The sequence below is a fragment of the Dasypus novemcinctus genome, chromosome 3 (assembly GCF_030445035.2).
Source record: "Dasypus novemcinctus isolate mDasNov1 chromosome 3, mDasNov1.1.hap2, whole genome shotgun sequence".
Lineage (NCBI taxonomy): Eukaryota > Metazoa > Chordata > Mammalia > Cingulata > Dasypodidae > Dasypus > Dasypus novemcinctus.
In genome coordinates, this window is record NC_080675.1 from 81362621 (window position 1) to 81387405 (window position 24785).

A 24785-nucleotide genomic window follows, 5' to 3' on the forward strand; every position below is an offset into this window, starting at 1 on the left:
TCACCCCTCCTGGAGGTACCTTCCTCAGTGGCTGCGGAGGGCAGAGGGTCTACGCCTTCTGCTGAAAACTCAAAAATTATTTTTGAATTCACCAAAGTGGAGTGTGTGTGTGTATGTGTGCATATGCGAGGGTGGGGGGCACGGGGGATTGTGCTAGAATCACACTTTCTACTTAAAACCACAGTTGGGTGCTTAGCTGTAGTCACTGGTTCTCTTTCTACATTCACAAAACTGGCAGATAAAACATGAAAAAGAATACTGACTCTTTAATCTCTGCTTCTCCACCTAAGGCCCAATGCAGGCTGACAGGGAACTTCACTCTGGAAACAGGATTATTTATTTATTTTTTTAATTCTGGATTACTTTTTCCTCTGCTTTTGAAAACTGTGGGCTATAGGGGAATGAACCTGCCATAGACTTAAAACAAGAACAAGTTTCTTTATCTAAAAAGTTAACAGTCCTTGATGCTTACAGCAAGGTCATTTTCAAAGCCCACAGGAGAAACGGCATTACAGCAAGAAACTGTGCATTATGTGCTTTTATTTACTTGCAATAGAGACAGTTTTTCATTTAGAACTGCTCATGGGATCAACTGAGGCTTTGATGCTATGCAGACTTTCCTATAGATTTTGCAATTAGTGTGCTAGATGTCTTAAATAACAGGCATCCATAAATTGGTTTTTAGTTTTTTTGTAAATCTGTGTGCTTAGCAATATTTGGTAGTTTAATGATATTTGATACTTAATGTGAGTTACGAGCTTAAGGACAGAAGACCTGTAGATGTTCTGTGAATGACTATGCATCATCTATGGATTTTCCCAGTAACACACTAATGACAAGTCCTGCTTGAATTGCTATCTGTGTGATTTATAACCTCAGAAGAGGTTTTTCCTCCACCACTGCCAATTGATAGATTTTTATTAACTGTTAATATTGAATCATGCAGAAAAGTTTTCATTCATTTAGAACATGTCAATTTGTTAAGTTTAAAAAATAAATTTCCCTTCTCTTCATGATAATACATTGAATTAGAGACCAAGGCTTTTAAACACTGATGGTATCATGCTCTAAGACAGGAAGAATCAAAGAAATCAAAGTAATAGTTGGCACAAGTGACATCTGAGATCTCAGATTTTTGTTTCTCTCAGTCCCATCGGGGAGTTTCAGTACCACTCATTCCTGCTGTTTCTCAAGCTAAAATATCTAAGGACAGAGTATTTCTCAGCCTCAGACTCTCTTTTTTGTGGGGGGATTTGTTATATAAAGGAGAAGTAGTGAACTGTTCAGTGTGGGCTTAAAAAAGATTTATGGTTAGGAAATGAGAGAAATGGTGGATTCATTCATTCATCCAGTAAATAAGTCTTGGAGTGCCTACTCTGTGCCCCGGTACTGGGTAATACTGCAGTGAGCAAAATCTGCCAGGCACTTGCCTTCATATATTAGTCTTGAATAGTCATGGTAATTCTATTTCCCTGGCCAATGATTGGTTTAGGCTTGGAATATAATGAAACACTGGACAATGAGAACTATGTGTATTTAATTGCTGCAGGGGAGCAGTAATATTCCCTTTTCAAATTTGCCTAATATTTGTGAGTATTTACTAGCTATAAAGGCTTGAGGTACTGCTAGGTTTTTGAAAAAGTTTTCTTCACTCTGAATATAGGGATTGAGCCCTATTTGCCTTTCAATGAGAAACCAATGCTTATCAATAATTTTCACCAATAAAACTTTAAGTGCAACAGTGATAAACTGCTGTGAAAAGTGGTATATACATCTATTTATAAAAGCACAGGGGGTCTGAACTGGGCTGGGGAAATTATCTTCCTTTAAGAATTAAGAGTAACAGAGTATTAGGGAGGTTGAACTGATAGGGTACAGGGAGAATTGAAAAAAGGCAAAAGGGATGAGGTTGACCTTATACTTATCTATTTTATGTCTCTGGTAGACCCTGAATTTCTGGATAGAGTCATTTCATTAAGTTCACTAAACATCTTTAAAAAGAAATCTGTAGCAAAGCAGATGTAGCTCAGTGGCTGAATGCCTGCTTTGCATGTACGAGGTCCTGTGTTCAGTCCCTGGTACCTTGTAAAAGAAAGACATCTGTAAGGAATGAAACATAGATATACTCAGAAACTCAGAAATATTCAAAGGAGCCCAGACAGATTCCATTTGTTTACCTCTTCTGTAGACTTTAGAAATCCAAGTAGTTGGTTGTGAAAAATTAGTTATTTCCCCCTGCAACAGTAGTTGAGTGCCCACTGAATGGTTATTCTGGCACTTCCTTCTGGATAATAGAATCCTAATTTGGAGTTTTATATTTGATGGTCTCCTCCCAAGGCTCAGGGGGATAAACCTTGATTGTTTAAACCAGTCACAGTAATTCCATCTTCTTGCCAGAGTGGTGTTTTAGGCTTGGGCATTTGATGAAACCCTGAACAATGAGATTATAAGGGGAGTTCTCTCAACAAGGGGGCCTCTGAGAGGGTCTTCTTTGCTCTCAAAAATGAACATAAACTAGGAACTGCCCCTTTCCTAACTTTGAACCCTGCTTTGCAAAGACTTTTGGTCATGAAGAGAAAGTTAAGAGAATTACAGAGATGGTTTAAGTAATTTTACTTGGGTTTTCTGTAGCCAGATGCATTTTAGTTGCTATGTCTCACCAAAAATTCTAGATATTCAGAGAGGATGTGGGATTTCATAAGGAGATTCAAATAACCTGATTTTGAGTTAACTTTTGCATTTATGGAAAAACAATTGTATGCTAGACCCAATACACAAATTAAATTTTATATTGCTCATTTGGGTAAAAAAAAGAGTTAGGTGAATTTGAAGAGGAAAAATATTTCTGTTCCTATTCACACATGCAATCAAGTACACATAGGAAAAAAACCTGGGTGGTGGGATCAAAGATCCCTTTTTGCTTATTAAGTTGGATACTACTGCTATTTATAGTCTAACTCTGAGATATGTAGGGTATCATTAAATAAATGCCTTCAGGAAAACATTTTTTAAAATATGAGATTAAGAATAAGATGCCATTATAAGGGGAAGCGGACTTGGCCCAGTGGTTAGGGTGTCCGTCTACCATATGGGAGGTCCGCGGTTCAAACCCTGGGCCTCCTTGACCCGTGTGGAGCTGGCCCACGGGCAGTGCTGATGCACACAAAGAGTGCCCAGCCACGCAGGGGTGTCCCCCGCGTAGGGGACACCCACATGCAAAGATGCGCCCTTAAAGGAGAGCCGCCCAGTGCAAGAGAAAGTGCATCCTGCCCAGGAATGGTGCCACACACATGGAGAGCTGACACAAGATGACGCAACAAAAAGAAACACAGATTCCCAAGCCGCTGACAACAACAGAAGCGGACAAAGAACACGCAGCAAATAGACACAGAGAACAGACAACTGGGGCGGGGGGAGGGGAGAGAAATAAATAAATCTTAAAAAAAAAAGAGATGCCATTATAAGAATTAATAGAATTGATTTGGGGGGAGTTAGTTTAAAATGAATGCTTCCCCCCCCACACAATTATACCTTATAAGGGCAATGAATTATTTTCTCTCAAATATCAGGTGTTTTGCTTATACTACAATAGTATTAATTTAAATACTAATAAGGAAAAATCTAAGAATCCATGTTAGAGTTGTATTAGAATATATCAATCAAATCAACATTCTTGCTTACTCTCTCAGGAGAGAGAAAAGATCACGTGTTTGTGTATTCTGTGTCCTCTCTTGGGTTCCTCTAAGCCTGCAATGTCTCTGTATCACCTGCCATCTTGGTTTCTTGTCATCCTCTTTCAAAGTCCAGGGAAAATTGCCTGTTCTGGAACTTCTCCATCCTCTCCTTGGTGTCCCCACATCTGGGTTTCTGTGTTTTGTTTAAACTTCTTAATATAGTCCTCATTTCAAGTTACCTTTGCAGAAGTGGCAGTTCTCATGCTGTCTTCCCCACTAGTCTACCAGCCTCCTTGAAGGCAGAGATCATATCTTACTTTTGAAACCTCCTAGCAACTCCCCAAGGGTTTGCACAGAGTAAATACTCAAAAATGTTAGATGCATTTTAACAAGAAAATATTTGTTACTATTCACACATGGAATCAAGTACACATAGGAAAACAATAACCTGGGGGTGTATGTGAAATCAAGGATCCCTGTTTGCTTATTACATTGGATAGTACTACTCTTTATAGTCTAACTCTCTCCATTGATACTCAAAACTTTAAATCCTTATAAAACCAATCAACCTCATTTAGTTTGAACACTGATTGAGATACCCTTAGAGCCAATTTATCACTCATTTTTTACTATTAATAAAATTATCCAATTGAGAGAGAAAATCTTTAAAATAGTTCATCCATTTGTATTTACTATTTATTCTGTATAAAATAAAGCCTTCTAAAAAGGAGTACAGTCCCTTCTTAAACTTCAACATAAACACAAGTCCGATGGGGATCTTTTAACTGCAGGATTTGATACAGTGGGTCTGGGGCAGCCCTGAGATTCTTCATTTCTACAAGCTGATGCCAATACTGCTGGTGCAAAGACTATAATTTGAGTAGCAAGTGGCACAGGCACACTCAGCTGAGCTGCATTCCTCTTGCTAGTCGCACTCCTCTATGCTTGCCTGCTCTTGGATTTCCAAAGCCAAAATCTTCACAGGCCAAAAAAAAAAAAAAAAAAACAAGAAGCAAAATAAAATCAAGAAAACAAAATAATACTAATTCACTCCTGTATAAAAACCTGGCTTTATCTTGTCTCCTTGTGACAGTTGTTTTGGTAATGGACAGGCACACAAGGTAGGCTGGCTTGGCTTCTGAAGAAAGGCAGGCTTGGTGGCTATTATGTGTATTCTTTTCATGGGATTTTCTTATTCACATAGAAGAAGTGGAAAAAACTCATTTGCTTTGGGAAAAAAGCCAGCCAGTGACCAGTTGCCACTAAATCCCTGAAGATCCAGCCCTGAAAAAAGGGGAAAAAAGTGCCCGGTGCTATCTGCATTTGGCCCACACATCACACTTAGTCTTCCCTTCTCTCATTGCTCACAGTTTCCTTTACTGTGAGCAATGGCTGCACATACCCAAATCAACAATTAAATTCCCCCTTTGTTTGTGTGGCAGATGACAAATGCATGGAGGACATCTTGTGTTGCCTAGGCAGGCAGGGCACTTACTTTGATTGATGCACAGTTGTGGAAAAAAATGAGCTGGGAAGGAATTACAATGGAGGGCTTGCAGACTGGAAGGGGATATACTAATTAGTCCTGCATTAAGCAGTCAGCTTGCATTTGGTGATGAGGTGCCTTCAGGAGGGAAGTCTAGGGGTTATTGATGTAAAACAGCATGGAAGGCATTATGCCAGGTAGCTGGGTATTAGGATTTATTAGGAAAAACAGAAGTTTGTAATCAGAAATAAACACTTAGGCTACTGTATTTTTTGTTAAGCCCCCCTCCCCAAAGGTGTTAGGTAGGCCGTGCTTTTTTAATTACACATGATCCTGTGGACAATCCGACAGTCCTCCTTCTCTCTGAAATAACTTTGAGTTTCTCTGACCTGGACAAGGTTCTAGGAAGAAAAAATTACCATCACATCTACCTTTTTTTTTTTAAAAAAAACATACCCCACAGCCAGAGAAGCCTTGGGCTGGCTGGTGGAGTACAACATTATGGAGAAAGGAAGATTTCCCTCAGACCACTCTTTCCTTTAAAAAGTTGTTGCTGATCTGACCCAGGAAGAACTTTAGAGATCTCTCAAGACGAACTCAGCTTCTTCTATAGGCAGAGGTTGGATTTAATGGGAATAAAGAGAAATGCAAAGCATGCATCTCCGTCTGGCTCAGCATTTCTGGTTTGCCTTTCTATTTTTCTGGCTACAGGCAGAGGGAGAGTGGTAGGTGATTGTGCTGAAACCTGTTTCATCAAGAGTGAAGAGGTACTCCAGGTAACTAGAGTGCCTGACTCTGGGGGGGGAGGGACAGGATTGATCATCTCAAGGTCAATACCTTCTCAGCAATGGAGAATTGGAGGGTGACGGCGAGGCAAAGATGCTCAAATAATGGCTAATATGAGTGGTTTAAAATTCAGACATTGAAATGTTCACTGGGTCAGTTTGGCCTGAAGAATCAGTGAAATTGGCTTCAATGACTCTAGGGACGTGGCTTAAAGGGAAAGAAATCACAGAGGTCACAGTGAGAGAGTAGGGGCCCCCAAATTCCTTGGATTTAGAATCCCAGAATAATGTCACGAAACCATCACGTCGGTATAGAGAGTATGATTCTCAGTGGTTATTTATGTTAAACACAAACTATGGGCATCTCATCTTAACCTAGTGAGAGAGTCAGTGGCCCAAGTTTCCAGGTTTAATTTACTGAAGTTATCAAACCCTGGTGCAGTTGAGATTCCCCTTCACTTTTCTTACTCTAGAGACAAGTTCATTTATGGAGTTACAGGTGCCTATGCTAGAAGAAAAGATTTAAGTGATAAAGATAGCATTTTTAATTATCAAAGACTATTGAGTCTTTTAAAAGTTTTATCTATAAACTGGAGTGTAAGACATTTACGAAAGTATCAGAGATGTTATCAGATGACTAAAACCTGTCTTTTATGGACAGAACCAGGAATTGTGCCAATTGCTCTAGGAAGAAAAGCTAAATAGTTAATGTGGTTTATTTTTTAACCATCCCTTTATTTTAGAATTCTCTCTTATTCTTGAGTTGATTCTATGTCACCATGACTTTCTCCTACCAAGAAGGCACATTTGAGGAATCCTTCAGTGATAGCCTAGGGCTTTGGACAAGGGAGACGCTGTGCTGGCTTTTTGCCTTTTCTTCCATTGTTTACACAACCAAGACTTATTACATGCTCTGTCATTTTGTTACTGGGCTGGCTTTGGTTTGAGAATTAGGTAAACATCAGGCATTCCATCATACAACTTTAGACTCAATCTTACTTTATAATGATGTTAATGTTTATTGTACAAAGCAAGATGCATTTGTATATTTTAGCATTTTATTTCAGTCACAGAATGCAAAACCTGACATTGGAATCAGTTTGATTTTTTTGTGTGTGATTGAAGATATTAAGCACTACAAGAACGTTGAAATTTCAATCTGATTAGGATCAAAATTCCTCAGGATCAAAACACTTCTTTTCCTCCCCCTACAGTTTTACTAATTGTGTGCTACTTGACATTGTGGAGTTATTCCACAGCATGATAGCTAAATATGTGAAGTGTATTTTGCTGTACAGAATTATCAGCTCATTCTATTTGTTTTTCATGTGTGTAAGGTTATTAAAAGAACTCAAAATTAGAAGTCATATGCATGAGTTTTTAAAAGAGTGAACTCAATCATTGTTAGTAGGTTAAATCATAAAGCAATAGCTGGTATGTCAATAGGAAGTAATGAAAAAAAATCACAGAATTTGAAAGCATACCTTCCTTGTTTATTAGTTGGCAAGATACCAGACAAATTAGGAGAATAGCACAATAGTGAATGGCAGAGTAGTTTATTTTCAGCACTCTCAAATTATGCTGGCTACTGGAAATGAGATAAAAGTAGATCGGAAAGAATGGCATCAAGCATTTTTGTTGGAGACCTTTGCTTTATGGGAAGAAATGAACTGCACTAGCTCACTGTTCCTGAGGAATTGTGTTTCTTCGAGCTGTAAATCAAATCTCTGAGAGATAGCATGACGTTTTCTAAATAATAGCTGTGGATGACAAGGCTTTTTTTTTCTTGGCAGTGTCAGGTTTCTAAATTTAGACCTCAATTACTATTCTAAAATGAAGATGCACCCCCTATGCCAACATACATATGATCTCTGAGAGTGTCCTTCAAACAACACAGTCACTTTAAAATCCTGGATCTCTGGATGTCTTGGTCTAAAAATATATCTATGACTTCCTCCAGAGGTCATGGCTTTCTCCATTTTTCTCTGAATTCCCAGCTACAAAGAACCTGATGTTTCTTTCCAGGAAACATCATTATTTTCCCCCCTAATTAATTGAAGAGCCATCTGCTTCTGCGATACATGGTGCCCATTCTTTCTTAGCAACAAGTGTGTTCCTTAAATCCCTGGTATATAGTATCCGACACACGCTCAATGCTAGGAATGGATTCTGATGGAGAGCAGCCTTACTGGCAGACTCTTCCCAGAGACTTGGTACACACACAATTTGACATTGAACTTGGTGCCATGTCAGCATTGCTAATGCTGGGTTAAAAACACATTTTGAGGGCCCTCACATTTTGAGACTTTCACTGTTTCTCCGTCATGCTTTTGAAAATCTGAGTTTGAAATGAGCAAACAACTGCAGCAGGACTAGAAAGATCTGAAACATCTCTCCCAGACCATGGTAAGGAAGGGGAGAGGCAGTAAATACAAAAGCTACCTGACTGGGTTTTATTACATAAAAGCCCCAACTTCAAGTGGTCTCATTTGAGGCACCTTGTGTGTATTTAAAACCAGAGATCAGAACCTGGTTTAGAACACTCTTAGGAATGTATCTAGTAGAGCCCTTATCGTTCAGAGTCTGTTGAATGGTGATAAAAAGGACCACCGTTCAGAAAAGGGTATCCTCTTCCTAAGCAGTCCACCAGATGAGGGTCTCACTCCTTATGGGATTGTCGGACCCCTAACCCACAGTTGTAAAAAGCCCAGTTAACTCTGGTGCGGGAAAACTTACTTAAGACGCTGGTGTGCAAGTTTTTGCTCGCACCCAGCCAGAACACTGCTGGTCTTGCCTTGCTTACCTGCCACAGAAGGCACCTTGGAATTCTGTGGGGAGGAGCTGGGAACCAGACTCAAAGAGCTGAGATTAGTTTGTCTCTCCCAGGAATTAGGGGATAGAGGCAACTGCTCCTCTGAATTAACTCTCTCTCGAGACACAGGGAAAATGCACTTCCTTTAAGAGAGCTGCATTTGAGGAAGAGCAGTGTCTGCTCTGCCACCTGGGCTTCAACCTTGCTCCTGTCTGGTGGCTAGTCAAGTAGGAATTTTTCTGAGGTTCTGCCCTATTTGAACTTGTTTTTCCCTCATGCATATTTTGAAACCAAGACCCTACATTTCAGAGTTGGAGTTTCTCTCTAGGAAATGAAAGGCTTATAAAGCACTAAAGGCAAAGGCCCCCCACAACTTCATGGGCGAGACAGCACAAGAGACCATGAAATTCTAGGCGAACTCCTAAAGATCTAGCAGTTTCTCAGCTCTGAGGCCCAATTGTCCATCTAACTCTAACACAAGTTGAAGAGATTTATATCTTACTTTTCCTTACTACAGGCTGACAATCATCTCAAATGTAAACAGGAGAGATGAAGAGAAAATCAGCACTAAAACCAAACAAGTATGGGAGAGAGCCATGTAGCCAGGGTTACTGCCACACCCAGGAGATACTTACAGTCCAAGTGGCTGTGCCTGATGCCCTCGACATCTTCAGCATGGATGAAGTGGTAGCATCTCTTCCCCACAATGTCTACAGGGGTCAGATCCATATAATCACTAATCCTATAAAGAGAAGAAAACAGGCTGGAATTCAGAAAAGAAGAAAATACAGACACTGTCAAATGATGTAGTAACAAATCTACTAACACATTTTCATTTTATCAGAGTAACTGGGAGGATGCAGTGCTTTGAGGGAGACACTTTATAGATAAGATTTCTTTATAAGAGACTTTAAAAATGTAGTAAATATGCTAGATCAAGCACCTGTGTTTAAATAATTAGGTTTTTCATTTCCTTTTTTGGCATTAGAATGCACATTTAGACAACATAATTCCATGAAATTATCAAGAATCAGTAACAATGCTATAGCCTCATTAGAGACCAAGATAATTCAAGGTTACATAATAAAATAAAAACGTGTTATGTTTATACCAAATGATTAGAGACACCTTTTATTTAAACAGACTGGTCTTCTATTGGGTATTTCTATGAAAAAGAGCTTCAACTGCTTCTTGGCACCAAGTCCAAATTGGCATTTCAAGGGATATAATTTAAATGCTGAGACACACAGATGCCTGGGGGTATTATCTTTTTGAGTCTTAGTCATTCGGGAGCTCAGCTTCACTCCTGGCCCTTTTAACTAGTACTTTATGGTAGAATCCACACAAAAACTTTTAAACCATTTCAGCAGCACTTCCGGGCTTGTGCTCAGCAGTATGTGTGTGTAAGCCTCTGTCATTGATTGTCCAGACATCATTGTCCTCAGGCTGGAGCACAGAAAAATGGAACAAAAATTGGAAAACATGTTGGGGGAATCTGTCTTGTATATACAGACATACTAAAATGCTTATTACCCTCCATTCTGCCCAAATAAAGATTCATCTTGGTCCGGTCAAAATAGAATATATATTTTGTTTAATTTATCCCCTTTACTGTCCCTGTGATTTCTTTTTAACTGATTTATTCAAATATGAAGTGAGTATTTAGAAATGAAACTTAAAGAACCTGTGAGATCATTCTTGGGGAATTTAGTCTGGCCCCCAAGGCAGGGGAATAAGAAACAAAGACAAAGTAATATGGGATACATAATTAAAATATACTACCCAGTGAGTGACTTTCTCAATGTCTAGCAACTTAATTAGTTTTTGGCATAATATTTTTGGCAAAATTAGAATTCTTGGTATGAGAAGACTAATTGGGGAAATAAAAAGGAGTGTTTTCTAAGGGTTCCATGGTTCTCTGGTACAAAAGATTAGTTGCTGTTTTCTAAAACTATTAGCTGTTTTCCAAGCACAGTTTACACCCCCTTTCTTCAAATGAGGAACCAAGGATGTCATTAAAAGACTCTCATTGGTGTTTCTGAAATTTGCCAGCTCCTCTGAAAGCCTTAGATGTCTGTTTTGCCCGAGGCTGTCCTAGGGAATGCCAGAGGAAAAAGACTGGTCTGCAGAGTCAAGGAGGAGCTTTAGTTTTTAGTTAACAATTCCCTAATTAAATAATAAACCCTGGGAAAAACCCACTCCATTCTTCAGGGAAGATGCTGCTTTTATTTATTTTGGAATTAAATCCTTCAGAATTATTTCCTGAAGCCCTTCCATGATCCAGAGCCTACCACTGAGGTAAACATGTCTGACTCTGTGTTTAGTCATCTCTGAATATGTGTACAAAGCACCAGATCTGTCTGATGACCTATAATATCCTAAAATCCTATATTCTGTGACTCAGGGTTAGAATCCTGAGAGTACCCTTTACTCTGAGTCTCAGTTTCCTCATCTGTAAGACAATCATCAGGGTTGGTGATAGGATTGATGGATGAACTGAAATTAACTTAGCATACAGCCTGGCACAGAGTAAGCTTTTCCCTTGGATCAAATACGCAATTACCTTTAATACAGGTCTTTTTCATAATTACTATCATCTTCAGTTGGGAAATAATGCTGTATTGTATTGGCTAATAAGGGGTTGTGGAAAGCATTTATTTTTTTAAATGGGAAGAGAAAAGCTAAAAGTGGGTCACAGAAAATGATCTCAATTACTAGAGTGGTACCATAAAGCACTCAGGTCCATGGAGCTTGTCAAAAGAATTAATCAATCTGCGATCACAGAAATAAAAATTAAGGGATGGTTTTGGGATAGGAGTATCACTGGGAGTTAGGTAAATAAGATGAGGCCTCTGCTTTTGGAGGGAGTGTTGGTGGTAGATCTAAATTAAGGGAGCTGACATTTCCTGACCTTTGAAAAATCGTACTTTTCCAAATATTAGAAAGTATGTTTTCAAAGAAGCAAAGCCATAGTTCAATCTTTGACTCTTATATCTGCATCCCTGTGTTGGATCTCCTTCTCCAGTATTCTGCATATTTCATCAGAGAATTAACTGCTCTGTGGGCTGTAATGATGTCCTTTCTTGGGCACATATACATGAAAGTTCCCCCTCAGAGGTTCTTCTGACTGGTCCTTGATGGTCATCCTAACTTCTGAAGAAAAATAAAAGACAAGGAATCCAAGGAGACTGCAAAGGATGTTGATAAGAGCATGGCTTTTTCAAATCGCCCTAAGCCAAAGTTGCCTGAAGATGATGAAGACAGTAGTAATACCTACCTCACAGAACTGTCAGGAAGCTTAAATGAGATAGTGCACATCACCCTTTTAGCACACTGCTGAGTGCATAGGAAATGCTCAATAAATGTTAACTGTCTTCATTGTTACTTGCCAACCCCAGCTAACTGTGCCAGCTAACTAGTCTTTCCCGATATTCTGTGGCCGTTCCAGAGAACCCTTTGACATAGGCAAGTTTTCAGTCATGAGAATAAAAACTTTAATAAAAGCCAACAAAACTTGAAAAGCAGATTTAGAGTTACTTATCAGATAATAGTGGCAGGTTCATGGGATCTTCTACTTGGCTGAACACTAATAGCTTAGGTGGCTATCATTTCCCACTGGTGAATTCTTTGCTCTGAATGAAATCCTGACAGGAAATGGCAGGCAGTTTCTAACTGAATCTCAACATCTCTTCCCAATGGACTGAATGCGGGGACTGTCTTCCTTTTGACCATTTTGCTCTTTCATTCCCTCTCTTAAGGCATATACAGGATTTGGTGATCATTTATTGCCTTCATGCCTGAGGATAATCTGTGCTATGGAAGCATCCTCCCCAGATTGACTCAGGAATTCTCTCTGGAGAACCAGGGATGAACAGTTTCCTCCAAGTTTCCTTTCCACAATCAAACCATGCCTAGCTCCTATCATCCCCTCTTCCCGCACCCTCATGATTTTTTCTTCAAATCAGTCTGATGATGGGCTGGTGACCTCAAAGTGAAAGGTCTAAAGGGGCACTGTCCCATTTTCTTGTCTGTTGCCTTGAGCTTAATGGAAAAAGTGAACTTCTTAACCAAGGGCTAAAAAGTCCTTTTATAAAAGTTCAGTCTTGAGGAAGAAGTGCCAACTCATTTATATGATGAGTCATCTTTTTTTCTGTGTTTTTTTTTTTTTTTTTTAATTTATAAAAGTGAACTCCTCAGGATTATACAGTTTCATTGAATGGTTTTGCAAATTTCTTTTTTCATCCTTTTTCCTCCAGAGGCCTAAAATTCTCATTTGTTCTCTGTGTGCTTAATGCCTCCCTCGCATTAGTCAGGAAGTGGGTCTGGCTGAGACATCAGGGGACACCTTTTACTGCATCGTTTTGCCAAGAACATCTCAGCCCTGCTCTCTCCTTGGGTTCTCAGCCAAAATTGGCCTTCATTATAGCATATGGATGTCTGGGTGTCCTAATTCATTCGATTGTTGTCCCTAATGTAAATCAGGGCGGCGATGAAAATTTTGAGTAAAAAGCATGTTTGGTGTCAGTCCAAGCAGTTATTAAAAACAACATTAGGATTTATAACAGGCCTCATTGGGAGCGTAAAATCTTTCAGACTGCTGAAAACACAAACCTCACCAACATGCAACCGGGCAAATGTAAACAAAAACAAAGTACCTATTTTCACAGTAAATGATATTGAGGTCCATATTTACTCGAGTGACAAACATATGGCAGTCGATTCTGACTTCATTGATCGTGGGGGGAGGCAAGGCATGAGCCACTACCACGAGACCCATGATTTGGCTGGGGACGGTCCTCCCATGGGACAGTGACACTCTCAGGCGGAGCCGGCCTGTTATGTGAATCACCTGTAAAAGAGCATTAAGTACACAACGTAAGTCAAATTTATATCCCAGATGTAACAGCATGTCTTTTGAGACATGCAAAATTGCTTCTGGAAGAACCAACGTTGGCTTGTATCTTTGGTAATCATAACGGCTGTCAGTGTACCCTGAATGTTCTTCTGCCAAGAGACAAAAGAGAAATACTAATAAACTCTGCACATTCCTCAAGAAGCACTATTTACTGTGCTACTGTTATCTTCCAGGATTTTTTTACTTTTACATTTAAGGGAAGTTCATAACCAGGACAAGTTGAGCACTAAGCTGTAGAAGGAAATTTTTGCATTATTAGTTCTCGCTAATGGGAGATGTTCATTTCTCTCTACGTTGTTACTGAAGAGAGACATCTCCTTTCAGGAGTGTGGGTCAGAGCTTTCCTTCTTCTAGGGTTGATATTGCAAAAGGCCAAAGACTCCAATGAAGAAAATATTCAGTGGTAATGACATAGATGGGGTCTTTTGAGAAGAGATATTACATGTTAGGCAGCACTGATGTGCCAATAATACCATGGTTTGTTGAAATGCCTTATGGGGTTGATGGTCAGAGGTCTTTAACCTAGGATTTGTTCCTTGAACCCACATTAAAGTACAGCCAAGAAGACTGGCACCATTTTGGTGGCAGCTCAGAGGTGCTTGCCCAGGACCAGAGGGAGAAGCCTAGGCTGTAATTTTTGGTCTCTTTGCAAAGAATATCATATGATCAAGACCACCAAAAACCCCATCCTTGCACATTTTAAATTGTATTATTTTTACAAAGATACTCTTTGAAAAAGCCTCTTTGCTTATAAACTGCATGTAAAAGAACAGCCATAGTGTCAACTTCTTTAAATGATGTTTTGGGGAATCAAAATTATAGAAGGGTGATAAGTACAAAGGATTTGTGTGGCTATGCTTCAGGATGATGGAAGCTGTGTGTGTGTGTATGTATGAACTCTAGCTGTGTTCCTGGGACACTGTTATGGTGTGGGAGACCTTCCAAACCTGACTGTAGATAATCACTGTGATTCACTGCACCACAGAGCTCAGATTAGTAGCTGAGTTTCCACATTTGGTTTGCTTTTCCCAATGCATCACTGAGTGCCAAACCATCTTTTGAGATTCTACTTTTCCCTCTGCTATCAGGAGCCGAAGGGAGTATATCACCTTCCAGGAACAATATGATCTAGCCCCTTTTATCCTTCCCAGGACTGAACTGGTAATTCCATTTCCATTCATCTTTGTTTAAGTTATTCAGTTTTCCAAAAGCAAGCCACACTCCTGTCAGTCAAAAATCAGGATCAAAGCTTACAGGGCTACACTTCGGAGTCCTGGCTGTTCTAAATAATACCTCTTCCCTGACACACTTCACATTTGTGCCCAGAGCTGCTGATCTGGAAACACCAATGAAGATGATTATTTGGGCTATTCAGGAGCAGCTTTTTGACCACCCACACTGGAGGTTGACTAAATTCATACCTAATGCACCTCTGCTTTAAGCTTTGGTCAGACTAGCCACTTTATAAATATTTGAATATTTTCCTAGAGGCAAGGATGCTAAAACACCATCACAGATACACATTTTTTTGCAAGACCTCATTAATTAATATAGAAATAGCTCAAAGAAATGGGATTAACTTCACAGGAGGGGTGTTCACAGTCCCCAGTCCTCCTCCCAGCTAGGCTTATATAGATGCTTATTTATCATTATCTGTCTTGTTTTATCAGGAACACTCAGCTTCTTGCAAAAGCATAGCTCTATAAATGCTCAGGAAAACATACACCCAGAAATGATATGCCAAATAAATCCCCACTTGGCATTCTATTCAAAAGCAATTTAAAGGAGTCTGGGATAGAAAACCCTTCGGGAGGGTAGGCAGGCCACTGGGGGAAGCTGACCAGCAGGGCAGGCTCTCCTGGCTTCCCAGCTCCGGCTTCGCCACAGCCATTGTGGAGTCAAAGAGGATCAAACGTAGGGTCGAGGCAGGGTTTAGAGCTGTCATTCTCTGACCGTGTTACACTGGGCTAGTCATTCAACCTCTCTTTCTCAATTTCCTTTTCTGTGAAATGGGAATAATAAAAAATATTCTGCCATTATGTTATGAAAACTAAAAGAGATAACAAAGGCGAACACTATAAACTGAAGAACTTTACAGATTCCATTATGTTTCTATTTGCCTTTAAAAAATCTACCTAATGATAATGCTAGTTATTAATTTAATCTTGATCTAAGGGGCCTGATACATGGCTTATTATTTTATGGGATGGCAACATTTCACAGTTGGAAGAACATTTGAGAGGATCTATCTGAATCACCTGTCTTTCCACCCAACTCCCTCTTCAGATGAGGAAGCTGAAGTGCTGTAAAGTTAATTTCCTGTCTGAAGTCACCCAAGATCCTGGAACCCAGGTTTCCAGTCTTGTTTGAATGCCATTTCAACCATCCTTCACAGAGAGGGCACTTGGGCTAATCTTTGTTATTCCTATATGCATTTTATGTGTATATTCACACTGAATAAAAAGCTAGAGGTTTCTACCAGATGCCAGTTTACTACCTTAAGTAAACTGTATATAAACATTTAAAAAACATTCCACTTACTACCAGAAGTTCAGGTTATCTAAAAAGTCCTATGGAAATAGCACAAAAAAGCCAAAACAAACCATAGGACATGTTTGTCTTAGTGCACGTCTGGGAGTACGGGAGGTTGGCATTGAGAAGAAGGAAGGGATAACTGTTAAATCCTATAATTAGTTTTTGGATTTAAGTTAATATATATTTCCAAATCCATTTCATAACACCAAGAGAGTTTTCTTTTTTTTCCATGTGACAGGTTAAGTTCAAATTTTAGAAACATGTCTGTATCCAAACCTCTAGATGGCTAAATTTTCTGCTTGTGGTTGCTTTTAAGGCCTGAGATGTAGAGGAAAGAATATTGTCAGAGAAACAGGGTTCAAATCCTAGCTCTGGCACTTAATGGCCATACAGATATGATGCATAGAGAACTGCAAGTCTTGTCTAGTTTCCTGGACAGTACATCAGATTTAAAACCTAGCACAGTAGAATAAGTATTTGTGAAGGTATTCTTTATTTTCTTAGTAAGGTCACCAAAAGGGATTTTATTGGTTCTTTAGGATTTGTAAAAAATTTGTATTGTGGTAACATATATACAACACAAAATTTCCAATTTTAACCACTACCATTATGTATGTTTCAGTGATATTTATATATTATATTCATGATATTGTCTTACCAACACCACCATATATTATCAAAACTTTTTCATTACCCCAAACAGAAACTCTGTACCCATGAGGCAAAAACACATTATGTGTAAGGGGTCTTGCTAGGTGTCAGGGAGCAGAACAAGATTAGTCAGATGTAAACCCTGTCCTTAAAGAGTTTATGGATTATAAGGTGAGGGAAGGCATTAATGACTTAGAATACCAAGTGGGAGGTAATACAGTATCTGCTGAGAAAGTAGCTCTCCATCCCAGTCTTGTGACTGAATTGCCTTTGAAACTTTGTTAAAATGGGAATTCCTAAGCTCTATCCCCAGAGTTTCTAATTTGGTAGGATAGGGCTGAGGCCAGCATTATTTGTTTGTTTGTCTGTTTATTTATTTATTTAACGCTTCAGAGGTGATAATATTTGGAAATGGGTTTGGAATTATACCAGTGGGTCTCCACCTTGGCTGTACATTAGAATTGCCCAAGGAGACTTTAAAAGTCCCCATGCCTAGACTGTCTCCAATACAAGTAAAATCTGGATCTCTGGGGTTGGACCCAGGTATCAATATATATACTTTTTGAAGTTTTTTAGGTGTTTTAAGATTGCTGGGAGGGTTAAGTTAAAATGTATATAAAGTATCTAGGTATATGGCTGATACGTAGTATATGTTCAACAAATACTATTTATTTTTATTAAGTAATGAGTACAAGCCACACGAAAGGTATAGAATAAGAACTTTGGGAATTCAGGGTAGGAAAATTTCATCTGAATGGATCAGGAAGACTACATGGAATGGGCATTAGAGTAGGTTGTTGACAGGTATGATCGTAAAGAGAATGAGGACAGTGGTTTTCAGATAAAAATAGGAAGACTACACAAAGGAAACTGTAGGGAATGTGCAGGGCTCCAGAAACAGCTCAGTTGGTGTCAGCAGGAGAAGAGATATAGCCAAAATGGCAGGTGTAATCCATAGTATTTGGCAATGGGACTTGGGGAGAAGAGAGAACATTATGATTTTTATCTCATTGGATGATGATGTGATAATGATGCTAGACTAAATGGGAATGCAGGAACTGCTGACCACTGTGGGGACAAAGATGCTTGTGGACCTTTTGTATTTATCAGCCTGGTGAGATCCTGGAAATAAATGTTGCACACTTAAGAAAGAGAGATATTGTTTGAAGGTACAGTTTTGGAAGCCCCCCCCCCCCCACCCCCTACCTTTTATATTTTTTTGCTAGAGTTGATAGTTGAAACCAAGAAATTCAATGGAATCACCAAGGGAGAAAATACAAGGAGATTAAGAGAAGAGTGCCAAAGGCATTTTTTTCCTCCTTTGAGTGCCTGAAGCCTAAGGCAATGTATGTTATTGCTTTTTGTTTTCCTCTAAATTGAAATTCTCTTGCTCTGTAACAATTACTTTGGTTAAAAATTTGAAAATATCTGGGAGCTCTAAGCACTCCATTTCCCCTCCCCCCCATCCCATTCTGACACAAATGCCAAACTTGTTATACAGTAGCCAGTCCCATTGGCAACATACATCAAATCAGTATGGCTTCTTTGTAAAGTTAAATAGGTGAATGGGAAATGAATTTGAGTATAAATATATAAGCCTAAGTACTAATACTATGTCAAGAGACATGAAACTACAAAAACCAAACCAAAGGAATATTGTGGAGTAGAAACAGCATTGAGTTAGGAAATAGAACTCCTGGTTCTGGTAACTTTGACAAGTCATCTAGCCAGTCTCGGGCAGCATTTCCTCAGATATAAAATATAGAATTTGAATCAGGCGACAGATGCCCAAGTTTCTCGCGAAGTTCTAGGGAACTCTATGACCTAGCATTTGATAGAGTAACCTTTATTGTCCTGTAACACTACCCTTCATTCTCTTACAATCCCAGGGGTGGAGCAGGAGATTCAGAGAATGGCTGCAAGTTGATACATGCAGTTTACCTTAAGGATTAATCAGTAGGTTATTATTGGTCATATTGGAATTGGAATAATTCTTTCGTTTTGACCAATGGCACATACAAATTGCCTCTGTGTTCTAATGCTTCATCTTAGTCTGGTCTTAAATCTAATCTACAGACATTCTTTAAAAGAGATTTTTGAAACAAAAGATTCTTTGCTTCCTAGCTCAACTTTCTATATGAGTTCAAACTCCATGATTCCTTTCATTGCTATTGTTTTATCATAAATACCTATACAAAAATGTTAAAGCCCATATTTTCCTTTTTAGGACTGCCAGGATGCCAGCAACAGTGAAGCAGAAAGCACAGGATTTATGAGTTGGAATCCCATCATCTCTGATTTTAAAAATGTCCAAACTAGCACTATGTGACAATCCCATATTGAAGAAATCATTGTTTGACTTTTATTTTTCCTCTCTGATACAACAAGTGGATGTGTCTGATGCTGTAAGTACATGTCCACGGAGTTTAGGATGAGTGTGGGAGTGTTAACAAGCCACATTGCTTGGACAAATATATATTTCTCTTCCTGCCATATGCTCCTTTCAGTCATCTGTTAGTGATAAGCACTTAGATGTGCTCCACTAATATCTTCTCATTATAAACAAGCCCATCACAAAGACCTTGATAAAACCTTCCCTCTGTCAATACTTAAGAAAGCCTGTGACTGAAAAATACATCTGGAAGCTATTCTCTATTCTTTAAAGAGTAAATCTCAGTTCTAGTAAAATGAAATGTTTTCTTTATCAAAAGGAAGTACTAAGTATTATGTGCATTATTTTCCACATATAATGTAACTTATCGAATAGGACTAGACAACCAGGAGAACAAAATGACTGAAGGCATTAAAAAACTACAAATTCCCCGGGTTTAGAACACATTCAGAGATTTTTCATTTGTCCTTTAAGGGAATCCAAATTTACCTTTAAAATTAAGCTTCCTTCTGGCATTCTGGTCTTTTTTTTTTCTTTTTTTTCTCCCCTGTAGAAGTCTGGTTTAGCATACAGATCACTAAATCGCTAACTAATGTGGGAGAGTCAGCTAATTATTTTTAAGTGATGGGGTGTTTGAGATGGCCTGCAACCTGCTGGAAGATAAGGATTTAGCCAGGTCTTCTGAATCCAAACATCTAGCCTATAGCATAACAACTTAATCCAAACCAGCATGAGACTATCAACCTCATGTAAATTACTTAATGCAAATTTTGAGGAAGTGGGTTTTCCAAGATGTAGCCCATATTTATAGGTTGGTAGAATCTGCCCTTACAGGTCTTCTGTCTAATTCCTGCCACCTATGTCTTTGCTCAGATCTGATAAAAGCAAACAAACAAACAAACAAAAATCTTAACTTTTCCATAGAGGTAAGCAACAGGAAGATGTAGATTCATAACAGAAAAAGGAGTCTAATGGCCCTCGCCAGTGGGGGTGAGGGAGCAAGTGATTGGTAGAATATCATTTCCCTTCCCTTTCCAGGATCTCAGATTTTAGTTCTGGAAATGGACTCTCCAGTAGGCTTTGTCATAAGTCACAATGGGACTTTAGCAACTGGGGACAAGAAAAGACAGAATAGGAATAAGTTGACTTCTCAAGGGATGGGGGTGAGATTGGAGTGGTGGGATTCAGGAGGAAGTGATCCATTGGCAGGGAGTAGATGACAGTGAAGACCTCATCCAGGACCTAGGAGTTTGCCATAGGTGAGGTGGTACTGGAATGCTGTTGTAGGGAGGTGGTACAGAGATGGCAATCAACACAGGAATCAAATGGTGGTGGGAGTCTTTCTGGGAGTTTGTCCCTAATATTCTCCCTCAGATCAAAGATCCTCGATTTTGGTCAGGGGTTATTGGGGCAGGATTCAGCACCTAAGGAATGAGGACCAGCAAGAACTAGATAAGGTATCAGGGTCCCAGATGGAATCAACTTAAGGGCAGCTCTGGTGGTGGAGGAGAGAGAAGGTGAGACTGGGTACTGGGGAGAGTCCTGGAAAAAGTCAAAAAAGAGGACCCCTGGCAGAATCCAGTCCCATTGGATAAGGGTACTCTTAGGGACTCTATAATTTTCCATCTGTTTTGAATGGACACTTGAGGTGAGAGTTTGGAAGAGGGACACCTCGTTTTCTTTGATGCTTGGTCTGATTCCTGAAAAGACTCAGTGAAGGTTGGTTCGGGAAGTGGACAGACTTGAAGCCGTAGGTAAGGGCATTCTGGACTATGGAAAGCAGATGAAAAGGAAGCAAGCTAGGAGTTAGTTTCTCTACTTTTATGGAGATACTAAGGTCCTAAGGGAAAATACAGACTCAGGCACAAGCATGTGTGTGAATATGGACATTCCTACTCTTATAGAAGAAATCAACTTACTCTGGCCAATACACAAATAACTGAAGTAACTAAACGGGTACCTGAGGAAGAACATATTTTGTTCTGTACTTTAAAAGGAAAGATTTTAAAAAATCCTTGATATCAAGGATTTATTTTAAACACAAAGAAAAACAACCTCTAGTGTTAGTGGTCCTTTAAGATTGAAAGTGCATAAGAATCGCCTAGAGAGCTTAGGAATAATGTGGATGCCCAGGCCCCCTCCCTAAATGTCTGGTTCTCTAAATCAAGTGCTTTGGATGCCAGTGGTCGACAGAGCTACCTTTGAGAAGTCCTGCTCTTCTCGCCATAAGTGTCCATCCAGCTGCAGCTTCCTTTTTATCTAGAGAGCTGAATGGTGACAACTCATGACCCAGAGGCACATCACAGACTGACTTTTAAATGAGCAGAGAAAGATGAATGTACATTTACAATTAAAACTATACTGAAAAAAATCCACTCTATAGAACATGATCCATTGTCTTTTGGTTCTCTGACAATGGAGGATCTGTGCATGATAAGCAGGAATTTTCGGCTAACGTAGAATCAGGGGTGTTTTCAGTGCACCGAGCTGTTTGGGGAGGCATTCTGGGAGCTGTGTCGAGGCTCCTTTATTTGTGTACAGGCCTGAGTTGTCTGTGGCCACACCACGGTGGGCTGCTCTGTTGTGCTATAAGCCTTTTGAGGGAGGCTGAGCTCTGCCAATCCCCTCCCCCCCAGCCTGCCCCTGGCTTAGTTCCTGATTAATTCAGGGGATCCTGCAAGGTTAACCCTTAATTTGAAGGCTCCAGGGGGGAGCTGAGAGATTGCTAGTAATTTATCACTCTCAGTTTTGTGTGTGTGTGTTTTTTTTAATGCAGAAACATTTTCTAAGGCAACAAATAAAAAATTATTTTAAAAACCCACATTTAAAATACATTAGCCACAGAATTCTATTCTTACATGACTGTGTCCCCCAAACATAATGATTACTTCCCATCCATCTCTTTTAACAAACTTCAAATGCATACCATAAAAAATGTAACTACAATGACAGCTTTAGCGTCTCAAAATGTGCCTGGATCCCATGTTTGTTTCCTATTCCCTTTGGAGAAAATAGTCTTTCTTCTACCAAAGATTTTTTATTGGGATCATTTCACTAAACTGGAGCCATCTCCTAAACGAGATTATGTAAATGAATGCCAAGGATACAAACTACATTTTCTCTGAGAGTGGAGCACTTCAAATAATCATTTAATAAAACAAGACCAGGGTAGAAACCCCTTGATAAACTCTTAAGGGGCAAAGCAAGAAGGCTGAACTATACACATCTGATCAAATTTTGTTAGATTCAGTTTATTAAAGCCTCCTGGAGAAGGACAGAGGACCATCATAACACTGTGCAGAGCAACTTTTTTATTCCTCTATCCCTTGGTGTGGAGAGGGAATCACCCCTCATGGCCCCTGGCGGCTTAGTGCCACTGTCTTGAGGGTAGAGAAGCAGTTCTTGATACAACAAACTGCAATGGTATTTCCCCGACAACATTTAAACAACAACAACTGAGAACTAGTCCCCAGTCAGGCAAGGAATAGAAACAGGCTCCCTACTCCTTTCTCTCCCACCCTCTAAAAAACACTATACTGTAGTTGATATATTTTCTTTAGGATCTATGCACCCTCGTTAGGAAGGAAAGCACAGAAATCAAGTTTTTCCTGTTACCTATCCTTGCTTAATACCTTTGTTGAATGGTAAAATTTCTTGAGTTTAGCAATGAATCTTGCTCTAAGTTAGTCTCCTTGGCTTCTGCTGCTCTTGAGTTTGCTGGTAAACCATGTGCTCAGGTACTCTGAACTGAAGCCCTGCCCACAGGCATCCGCTTGCAGACGGAGTGGCCCCCTGCATGAAGCCCCGGCTAGCGCTCTTTCGTGGTGAGCCCATGGTTAAGGCAGCCCCGCGTAGCAGCCCTATGCTGTCCTTAAGGGCTGCAGGAGAATAAATGATTGTTCTCTCACAATAATGGAAAACCTTTAGAGGAATAACTCTTAGATGTGGAAGCCGGCTATTTCTCTCGTCAGCTTCAGAGGAGGCAGAATTAAATGCAATTATCCATGTGGATGGGTAGACCCGTCCTTGGGGAGGGGCCACTGTGCTGCTTCAGGGGCTGATATATTTTTTAAAGCAGCCATCCCCTTAAAGGGGAAAACACAAATATTAATAATTATATTTCTGATCATTAGAATTGTTGAAAGCTAATAGATGAGTCATATATACTTGGAAGAAAAATAAAACTCAGGTATTCCCCAAATTTAGACACACAATTCCTTAATGATCAAACCTGAAAATGATCTCTTCCTAAGAGGCTACAGTAGGTATCTGGGACTCTCAAAGTAAGGAAATGACAAAGACAGTTCTCTTAAGCTGAGCACTTTAGACCCAAACATAGCAAACAAGAAAGAACACAGTCTAGGAGCTAACCCCTCGGATTTCCTGGCACACTCAGGAAACATGTAGTTCTAAGAGCAAGAAACTCCCTTCTCTGTGTCTGTTTCCTCATTCGGAAAGTGAGTTGGCCTTGGAGACCTCTTCCATAACATATTATCTATTAAAGTTGAATATCTTTAAACATGAAGCCTTGACCCACCACCAAAGTCCTGAAATAATTCTCTATAACTTTCCATCTCCATTCATCTTGGTTTCTACTCTTTTCTAGGCCCAGATGTTCTATGTTTAGCATTGATTAGCGTGGGGCATTTTCTTAACTGTTTCTTTATGTGCTCTCCCAACTCTGTAGCTAATATTTTATGACTACTTAATCCAATCATAAATTTTATCCTTAACGAGTATAGTTTCTAGTGTTGACATGCTACTCAAAGTGTCTCACTATAAGAAGCGAATGAATCCACGCCAGTGCCATGGCCTCTTTGTGGTGAGAAAGATGGCACACTAGAGCTAGAAGGAACCTTGGAGGCTACATTGTCCAATCCTCCCGTATTACAGATGTGGAGACTGAGGCCCGGGGAAGTGAAATACCTTCCCTAAAGACACAGAGCCAGTTAGTGGCAGACAAAGGAAGAAAACCGAGGTCTTCTAATCTCTTGCCCAGTGCTATTATTCTGTCTTACATTTCAGAGGATATATTTCCTTCTGTTTTCTTCTCTTGTTTCTCATATAAATAAAAGACGTGTTCCAATTTAGGATTTTAACCTTCAGAAGATCCCATGGCACTGATATGGGTTATTAGCCATTCAGCATATACGAATTCAAAACATTCATATGACTTTTGTGTGTGTTACCAGCTCATTTGCTGCTTTTGGTTTATTGAGTCATGATTAGACATAGTCATTTACAGTCACACATTTGGAAACTCTTTAGCAAGCTTCTAGCAGTTCCCTCTCCAAAGCTGTTTAAATAGACGAGGGTGTGGTATGGGAAGGGATAGCAGTTTTGTTCCTGCCACTGATTCTTGTTGCTACTTGAATGTCTTTCTCAGGATTCCATTTTGTAGAAAGGCTTAAATAAAAAAAAAAAAAAAAAACAAAAAACCCAACAACAACAAGCAAACAAAAAGAAAAACAAATATGCACATTCCAGAGTCTATAAGTCATCATATCAGGAAGATTGACTCTAAAAAATTAAAAT

The 24785-nt window shown here is 39.5% G+C and overlaps 1 protein-coding gene across 12 annotated transcripts in view; it reads right to left on the bottom strand.

The window, feature by feature from the left end:
• The window catches only part of NPAS3 (neuronal PAS domain protein 3), a 908953-nt gene that overhangs the window by 14560 nt on the left and 869608 nt on the right, over window positions 1-24785 (bottom strand). For all 12 annotated transcript variants that reach the window (XM_058293563.2, XM_058293564.2, XM_058293562.2 and 9 more), the window contains 2 exons: window positions 13413-13606; window positions 9393-9499 (listed from right to left, as the gene is read on the bottom strand). In XM_058293563.2, the coding sequence (XP_058149546.1) occupies window positions 9393-9499; window positions 13413-13606 (301 nt within the window). The remainder of the gene's footprint in view (window positions 1-9392; window positions 9500-13412; window positions 13607-24785) is intronic.